The 9,238-nt window shown below is 48.3% G+C and overlaps 1 protein-coding gene across 5 annotated transcripts in view; it reads right to left on the bottom strand.

The window, feature by feature from the left end:
* Positions 1–199: 199 nt before the first annotated feature.
* The window catches only part of Phyhd1 (phytanoyl-CoA dioxygenase domain containing 1), a 20,276-nt gene continuing 11,237 nt past the window's right edge, over positions 200–9,238 (bottom strand). For 3 of the 5 annotated variants that reach the window (XM_029472580.1, XM_021155546.2, XM_029472573.1), the window contains exons 4-12: positions 8,538–8,613; positions 8,360–8,407; positions 5,717–5,772; positions 5,567–5,629; positions 5,141–5,162; positions 2,573–2,701; positions 2,369–2,485; positions 1,501–1,627; positions 200–582 (exon numbers count right to left, since the gene is read on the bottom strand). In XM_029472580.1, coding sequence (XP_029328440.1) covers positions 537–582; positions 1,501–1,627; positions 2,369–2,485; positions 2,573–2,701; positions 5,141–5,162; positions 5,567–5,629; positions 5,717–5,772; positions 8,360–8,407; positions 8,538–8,613 — 684 coding nt within the window. In that variant the 3' untranslated portion in view covers positions 200–536. Of the gene's footprint in view, positions 583–1,488; positions 1,628–2,368; positions 2,486–2,572; positions 2,702–5,140; positions 5,163–5,566; positions 5,630–5,716; positions 5,773–8,359; positions 8,408–8,537; positions 8,614–9,238 lie in introns of all 5 variants that reach the window. The other 2 variants (XM_021155547.2, XM_021155548.2) reach the window with 2 other exon arrangements.

Below are 9,238 nucleotides of genomic sequence, written 5' to 3'. Positions count from 1 at the left end.
TCATTTTGTGAGCCAAAGAGGCCTCAGCAGTTAAGAACACTGGCTGCTCTTACAGACAAGTGCACAATTCCCAGCAGGCACCAGGCAGCTCACACCACCTGCAATTCCAGCTCTAGGGGATCCAACACCCTCTTCTGACCTTCACAGGCACTGCAAACGTGTGGTGCAGACATATATACAGACAAAGTACCCATACATATAAAGTATATTTTAAGTCGTTTTTATTCAATGCCTTACACAGTAACATCCATCCAAGAGAAAACTGAGGCTCAAACACAATCCTTGCATGGCTAAGCAGCCACTTCAGAAAGCTGGGTTGGGACGGAAAGGTATAGAGAGAGAAAATTTTGAAGAAGACCCTCGTGCAGCCTGGGCTCCTGCCCTCATTTTTACTTCTTGGCTCCCTGTCTGCTGGACCAAGATCACAGACACCAACAGAAAGAAAGCCCATAGAGGAAGACGTGCCCTTGAGTTGCAGCCAGATAGCCTCGTGTTGTCAGCATCCCTTGGGGACCTGCCCTGTCCTGCCAGGGCCTTTAGCTGTAGAGTGGTGGAAAGGGCAGCTCGGGCGTGGGCTGGAGCCTGCAGAGAGTGCAAAAGGTGCTGCAGCTGGACTTTGGCTACTTTATGAGTTCTTTCTTCCACCCATGTCCACCCTAACCCCCTAACCCTACATAGGAGAAAAAAATAGGGGAAAAGGGGTGACCTTATCATTAAATTACTTCCTGCTGATTAGCTAATCAAGTTCTTTGGAGCAATTTGATCTTCACCATCAAGATATCTAATTTGTGATCTTCTTCTTCTTCTTCTTCTTCTTCTTCTTCTTCTTCTTCTTCTTCTTCTTCTTCTTGTGTGTGTTTGTTTGTTTGTTTGTTTGTTTGTTTGTTTGTTTGAGACAGGGTTTCTCTGTGCAGCCCTGGCTGTTCTGAAACTCACTCTGTAGACCAGGCTGGCCTCAAACTCAGAAATCTGCCTGTCTCTGCCTCCCAAGTACTGGGTTTTTTCTTCTTAACAAACCAAGACCAACTCACCTGCCTCTTAAGGCCCTAGCATTTATAGACTCTCTGAAAAGTCCCCAGAATCCCCAGTGTCACATAATCACAGAAACTAACTGATGCTGGCAAAATCATGACCCTGCTAGAACACAAAGCAAATTATAGTTAGCTGCTGAGGACAGTCTGAAGTAGCCTCATATCGTATACCTGGGATTAAAACAAATATATTCCCATAAAACTACAAAGCTAGCCAGGCATGGTGGCGCATACCTTTAATCCCAGCACTTGGGAGGTAGAGGCAGGTGGATTTCTGAGTTAGAGGCCAGCCTGGTCTACAGAGTGAGTTCCAGGACAGCCAGGACTACACAAAGAAACCCTGTCTCAGAAAAAAAAAAAAAAACCTACAAAGCTGTCACTACAATTTTGGGCTTAAGGGATCACTGTGCCTAGCCTAAAGGGTCTTCTTGGGAGGCTCTCTGGGGCACATACCAACCTTGGTACCTACCAATTCCCTGGGCTCCAGACAGTGCCGGCAGCCTCCATGATGTGGACAGTGTAGGCCTGGCGGGAGTGGCCGGAAAGGTTCTGCTCACTCTTATGCACCACTTCTCCATGGATCAGAACCAGACCCCCTTGGGGAATACCACACAGTTACTAGCAAGTCCCCACCAACCCCGTGGCAAGCAGTCTTCTTCCCAAGGGAATAAGGAACAAAGGAACATAGCCCTCCTTCCTTCCGCAAAGGGAGACGTGTCCGTTCCTTTCCTTAGGAACTCGGGCTGTCACTCGTGCTCCCTCCCGGAGCTGAGGCCATGCTGTTAGACAGAGGTTCCTGTGGCATCAAGTCTTTTCCACAGTGACCTGCCATGGGAAGCTTTATGGAGGGCCTTCGCAGGCCAGGTGTGGCAGGGCAAGTCTTTAAATCAATCCCAGTACTTGGAAGGCAGAGGCAGGCGGGAAACCATGCCTCAAAAGCTGGGGGTGGGGGGCTCCCCTTCCCTAGATAGACTGAGTTGGCATCAAGTATCCCCTTACCATAAGGAAAACCAGGCACTACCTGCCAACACACAAGGAACACTGTGCGCCTCATACGTTCCCTGTAATCAACCTGCATTGATTGCCTTCTATCTGGGAACACTGAGGGTCAAAGAGGCAAGCGTCTACTTCAAGAAATGGTCCGTCAAGAACTTTAGTCTGATCTTAAAGAACCTGCTGGAAGCACACCGCTGCTGACATCCAAGCCCCATACTGTGCCACCACCAACCATTCTCCAATTTCAAGGCCCTCAGATGGCAGGCACCACAGGGAGCCTTTGTATGCAGGGAGCTGGGCAAACACAGAACACTATGCATGGCCACCTGCACCTCACCTACCTCTCCTCACTGGCAAAGGCACAAAGAGGTTGCTAGCCCAGACTGGATCTGACCCGAGGAAGCTGGTACCAGGCCCAGAGTCTGAAGGGGCTCGAATCATCCTTCTTGACACCCCATCTGTGGACCAACATGGAGCCTTTAGTCACTCTTTGTGTATGTCCCTTTCCCTGGAGATGGGTGGGAAAGCATAAATAGTGTCCTCACGGGTATGGGAGCCAGGGATGAACCAGAGGCAACCGTTCTCCAGCATGGCATCCTCCATCGCAATCCACAGGCCCAGCACTCGGCCTAGGGGCTCCGTGTAGAGGAAGGTAGCATCCTGGTGAGGGGAGACTAGGAGACCCAGCCAGAAGTAAGGTACAAGGCCTTTGGCCAGGCCTCACCTTATCCTGGCCAGGCAGGCTCTCATTCCATGTCCTTCCAGGGTTAGCCTATCCATCTCCAGTCAAGAGTCTCACCACTGCCTGGCCCATAAGCTCTAAGCAAAGACTGCACCTCTGAAGGTTTCCACCTCTTCACTGTAGAGTGGTTCCAACCTGCTTCAAAGGCCTGCTAGAGATCAGTTGGATGACCTGCTAAAATTACCTAGTACAGGACAGACAGCTGGAGATTTGATTTGATGGTATAGGCACAGGCTGCCCAGAGGTCCTGAGTTCAATTCCCAGAAACCACATGGTGGCTCACAACCATCTGTAATGGGATCTGATTGCCTTCTATCTGGGAACACTGAGGGTCAAAGAGGCAAGCGTGTTACTTTTAATATTTAATTGTCATTTTTCTCTTGGAAACAGAAATGTGCATTGAGTAGGATTATCCCACTCATTATGGTGTCCACTTCTGGTGTGCAGAAGTACATGCAGACAGAGCACACATTTACATAAAACATATATAATAATTTTTAACAAATATTTTACTTATATAAGTACACTGTAGCTGTCTTCAGACACACCAGAGAGGGCATCGGATCCCATTACAGATGGTTGTGAGCCACCATGTGGTTGCTGAGAATTGAACTCAGGACCTCTGGAAGAGCAGTTGGTGCTCTTAACTGATGAGCCATCTCTCCAACCCCATATATAATCTTTTTAAAAGTTGCTCAGCACAAGGCCAGCCTTGTAATGCTTTTTTTTTAAAAAGTAGCTAAGTTTAACCAGCCACATCATGGAGACCACCATTCTTATCTGCTTTTCGGAGACAGGATTTCTTTCTCTGTGTAGCTCTGGCTGCCCTGAACTCAGAAATCCTCCATCCTCTGTCTCCTGAGTGCTGGGATTAAAGGCACACACCACCACTGCCCTGCTAAAGCCTCCGTTAACCAGGGGTAAGCAGGTTTGAATCACCAAAGGCCCACCCCAGGATAAGCTGGGAACATAAGCAGAGCAGTGGCACCAACTATGAATGACCAAGCCACTACATTTCTTCCCTCTGTTTTGTTTTGTGACATGGTCTAGACATGTAGTTCAGGTTAGCCTGAAACTCACAATCCTGTTTCATCCTCCTGGACTGGACTACAGTTTTGTGCCACTAGACCCAGACAGCACCCATATTTGCATGCTAGGTAGGTGTTCTCGCACTGACATATAGCCCTAGCCTTCTTTACCCTTGTTTTGAGATAGGGTCTTCTCAGTAAGTTGCCAATGCTAGTGACTCCTGAGAAGCTGGGATTATAGGCTTGTCACAGGCACTAGTATTCTCTCTTACAAGTCAGGAGACACAGCCCCTGTCCATTTGCATCCACTGTTTAAAGCCCCCTGTGATGATGCCAGTCCAATGCTGGATGGAGATGCTCTGGGAGGAGCTCAGGCTACAGTAACAAGTATCACCTTCATTCTTATAAGCATCCATAGGGACTTTGAAATCCCCAATGTTACCCTGGGAGGGGCCCTTTGGTGCTGTGTGGAAGGCTGGTCACAAGGAGTCAGACCTGAGCTTGTGCCAAGCACAGGGCTGCATGTGAGTGGGGCAGCAGAGGCATCTGAGCTCCACCGTGGAGCCCCAAAACTCCTTCTATCTGCAATCATATGCTGAGTGATCTGGGAAACAGTGTTATCAAAAATAAATGTCTCGGACCAGGCAGTGGTGGTGCACGCCTTTAATCCCAGCACTTGGGAGGCAGAGGCACGCAGATTTCTGAGTTCGAGGCCAGCCTGGTCTACAAAGTAAGTTCCAGGACAGCCATGGCTATACAGAGAAACCCTGTCTCAAAAAACAAAAAACAAACAAACAAATAAATAAATGTCTCTGCCTCCTGGAGTGCTATGGTGCTGGGGTAAAAGGAGCGCGCCACCACCTCAGGCAGAATTAACACTGGCTTGTTTGTTCTTGGTTGGTTGGTTGGTTAGTTGGTTGGTTGGTTGGTTAGTTGGTTGGTTGGTTAGTTGGTTGGTTTTTGTTCTTTTGAGACAGGGTTTCTCTGTGTAGCCCTAGCTGTCCTGGAATTCACTCTGTAGACCAGGCTGGCTACAGAGAAACCCTTTCTCAAACAAAAACAAAAGCAAGAATATCTCAGGGAGGACTGAGGGTTCTGGTTACAACCAGCTAAGTTTGCCATTGGAATTGGGAGCACTGTGCCAAGGGTTCTAGGGACCCTTCCGCAATCTACTGGCAGGGATGGAAGGTGGTTATTCCTTCCTGGCTCAGGTTCTTGCCCATCCCACAGACTCTGAGAGAAGTGTTTTTCCTCCTTTCAAACACCGGATGGCCACTGATGTCCCATCTCCAGCCCGAGGCCTTTGATGGCCCCCACAGCACAGCGGCCTAGTCTCAGCTCACCTTCGCCACCAAAGTGAGGTTGCTGCAAGAGAGGGCAAGGATGTGGTGAGAGTGGAGGAGAGGGCTGGATCTGAGTCTTGTAGGTCCTCCAACACTGCATGAGCACTGAGTACCTACTGTGCGCTCAGTCTAGGAGGGCAGCATAGAGATTTAGACAAGAGTTTCTTTGACAAGGTAGCACCGAGGTGGCCCTTGAGAGCTGAGAGCAGAACAGGGAGCGCAGGGTTCCCTTGGCTTCTTTTAAACAGGTTTTCCTGAGCATCTGTGCAGCACCCAGCACCTTAGCCAGAGGCCAGCCTACGTGCCCTCCCCACAACCTAGTCAACTCCAGCAGTTCCTGGTCTATTTATTGTAAGATCAAGCTGTGTATGAACAGTCTTCCATCTTACAGGGGGAAACTGAGTTAGAGAAGGCTGCGGAGCTCACCTTAAAGATATACATGCTCTGCACCACCACTGGCATCTGGAGGCCCAGACTTCTAACCAAAGCCTAGAAGATGAAAGCCACATGCCACCAGCCTGATCATTCCTATGTGCCCCTCACACCTCCCCACCCTCCCCTCCAGCACCCACTCACCTGCACCTTGGGAGAATGTGTGATGCTCCTGAAGACGGGGTCATGGGCATGCAGAGCTATGGACCAGAGATGGGTTCATGGGCTAGCCTCAGCCCCTGCGTATCCCTCCTACACCCTGGACACTAAAGTCAGGCCTCATTTGGGAATTCTCATGTATTTGAAACTTTATGCTTGTTTATAGCTAAGTAAAGGGGACACAGACACCTTGACCTTACTCTGTCCAGGGCCTTATTCCTTCCTTCTTTTATTATGCTTTTTCAACAGGGTCTCGTGTTGCCCAGGATAGCTTGAACTTACTCTGTACTAGAAGATGACCTTGAACTTCCCATCCTCCTGCCTCCAACCCCTGAGTGCTGCCATTGAAGCCACAGTCCACCATGCCTGATTCATACTCTGCTAGGGATTAAACCCTGGCCTTTATGTGTACTATACAAACACTCCACCAACTGAGCTATATCTCTGGTCTGCCTGCAACCTCATTCGGGACCCTCTGGCCCCTGGAAAACCCATCCCAGCCCTGACTCCCCATACCTCATAGATTCAGAAGGACCTGTCTCTTATAGCAATCTCAGGACTGTCACTGAGGCTGTGAGAACCCAGATAGTCCTCCCTGCAAGCCTCAGTCTCCTCTCTATAAAGTGGGGTGAGAAGAACAGCTGTGTCCCCAGAGATGCTCTAGGGCTTGGTGGGCTAAGGAGTGTGCGACAGCAGCCCAGATCCTACCGAGATGATCCCTCATCATAAGCATCTGCAACTGCTATTACAAAACAAAAAGTTCACATATTTAATGATCATGAAATATATATTTTGAAATGCTAATGGTGAACTAGGTATTATGGTGAATACCTTATAGTCCCCACACTAGGGAGGCTGAAGCAGTAGGTTTGTGAGTTCCAGGCTAGCCTGGATTAGACAAAGAAAAAACAGAGAGCCAGTGAGATGACTCAGTGGGTGAATGTACCTGCCACCAAGCCTGACAACCCAAGTTCACAGCACAGAGAAAGAAGCGTCCCCTCCAGGTTGTCCTCGGACCTCCAAACGTCCTCCACAGAACACTCATGCGGACACACTCCCACTCCAGCCAGTTCTCCAGGGCACACTCCTGCGGACACACTCTCATTCCAGCCAGTTCTCAACACACACAGAGGGAGCAGGGAATGGGGAAGACTAAAAAGATGCTTTATTTAAAAAAGAGTCTAAGTCAGGAGTGGTGGCACACGCCTTTAATCCCAGCACTCAGGAGGCAGAGGCAGGCGGATTTCTGAGTTCGAAGCCAGCCTGGTCTACAAAGTGAGTTCCAGGACAGCCAGGGCTACACAGAGAAACCCTGTCTCGAAAAAAACCAAACCAAACAAACAAACAAAAAAAGAGTCTAAGGAGGGCTGGAGAGATGGCTCAGGGGTTAAGAGCACTGACTGCTCTTCTAGAGGTTCTGAGTTCAAATCCCAGCAACCACATGGTGGCTCACAACCATCAATAATAGGATCTGACGCCCTCTTCTGGGTGTGTCTGAAGACAGAGACAGTGTACTCATATACATAAAATAAATAAAGAAATCCTTAAAAAAAAAAAAAAAAGAGTCTAAGGAGCTGAAGAGATGGTTCAGCAGTTAAGAGCACTGGCTGCTCTTCCAGAGGTCCTGAGTTCAATTCCCAGCAACCACATGGTGGCTCACAACCATCTGAAATGTGATCTGAAGAGAGTGACAGTATACTCACATACATAAAAATAAATAAATCTTTTTTTTAAAAAAGTAAAAATAAATTGTAATGTGTCATCCTGAGAAAAAGGTAAGAGTTTGCACACTTGACTTGGAAGTCTTAGAATAAGAACTGGGGTGTCATATCAGGTGTCCCTTAAAAAAACTCCAGGAGGGCTGGAGAGATGCTCAGTGGTTAAGAGTACTGACTGCTCTTCCAAAGGTCGGGAGTTCAAATCCCAGCAACCACATGGTGACTCACAGCCACCTATAATGGGATCTGACGCCCTCTTCTGGTGTGTCTGAAGTCAGCTACAGTGTACTTACATATAAATAAACAAATAAATCTTTGGGCCGGAGCAAGCTAGACCAGAGCAAGCAGAGGTCCTGAGTTGAATTCCCAGCAACCACATGATGGCTCACAACCATCTGTACAGCTACAGTGTACTCATATACATAAAATATATACATACATCTTTTAAAAGAGAGCAAGAAACTCTAGGAAGTAAATGGAGCCAGAACCCCAATGGCTAGGGATCATTCCCAGAGCAGGCAGTAGAAAGTAGAAGAACCGGCACTGCCCATCTTGGGAGCCACACAAGTGGACCCCTTTCTCAGCTGGGGCTCACCAGTGATCAACATCAAAGGATGCAGAAGACTGAGGCAGAGGAGAGCCTGTAGCCAGAGCCATGTGGCCAATGCCATCTTTTTATTTTGTTTTGTTTTGTTGACACAGGGTTTCTCTATGTGGTCCTTGTTGTCCTGGAACTCTCTCTATAGACCAGGCTGGCCTTGAACTCAGAGATCTGTCTGCCTCTGTTTCCTGAGAACCACTACCACCCACCTAACTGCCATCTTATGGTAGCATTTGGTCGTAAGTCTCCTAAACTCTTCAGATCTCGGTTACCCTACTTGCTTTTCTGCACTCCCAGGCCCCTGCTTACCATGGCCAATTTTGTTGATAGATTTCTCAGGAGGGACCAAGAAATTTCCTGTGGTATAAAAAACAGACAAAGGCAGAAGACCTGGGATCTGGCTTCCATCAGGCAGCTGATCTCAGCTTCTCCCAGCCTCAGGAGTTAGCCACCCTAACCCAGCCCACTAACCCTCATGTCCCCAAACCTTTCTCATCAAAAACGCCTTTTTCAAAGAAGAATCGGATCTTGTCACCGCTGCTCAAGAAGTAGTCTGTCTTGCCCTGTGGAGGGGACATAGGAGGGACAAGAGAAGAGCTGAGTGACAGAGCAGGGCAGGATCAGGAGCTACCTACCCACACAGGACTACAGATGTCTCCTGGGGGCTTCTCAAACATGGCCACTGTGGTACAGACAGTCAGCTAGAATTCCAGGTGCCTAAAGCCACAAACTGGAATTTCCTGAACATCTCTTATTACAGATGCTCCTTAAGTTACCATGGAGCTTTGACAGGATACGTTTATCTAAGTTGAAATCTTTTTTTCTTTTTTTAAGATTTATTTATTATATGTACTTATTATATGTAAGTACACTGTAGCTGTCTTCAGACACACCAGAAGAGGGCATCAGATCCCTTTACAGATGGTTGTGAGCCACCATGTGGTTGCTGGGATTTGAACTCAGGACCTTCAGAAGAGTAGTCAGTGCTCTTACCCACTGAACCATCTCCCCAACCCCTAAATTGAAAATCTTGTAGATCAAGAATGCCTTTTGTAGCCAGGTGTGGTGTCGCACGCCTTTAATCCCAGCACTTGGGAGGCAGAGGCAGGCGGATTTCTGAGTTTGAGGCCAGCCTGGTCTACAGAGTGAGTTCCAGGACAGCCCGGACTATACATAGATACCCTGTCT

This window comes from Mus caroli, chromosome 2 (genome assembly GCF_900094665.2).
Source record: "Mus caroli chromosome 2, CAROLI_EIJ_v1.1, whole genome shotgun sequence".
In the NCBI taxonomy this organism is placed as follows: domain Eukaryota; kingdom Metazoa; phylum Chordata; class Mammalia; order Rodentia; family Muridae; genus Mus; species Mus caroli.
Note: the sequence above shows the minus strand (reverse complement) of the source record. Positions and strands in the feature narration are given on the sequence as shown.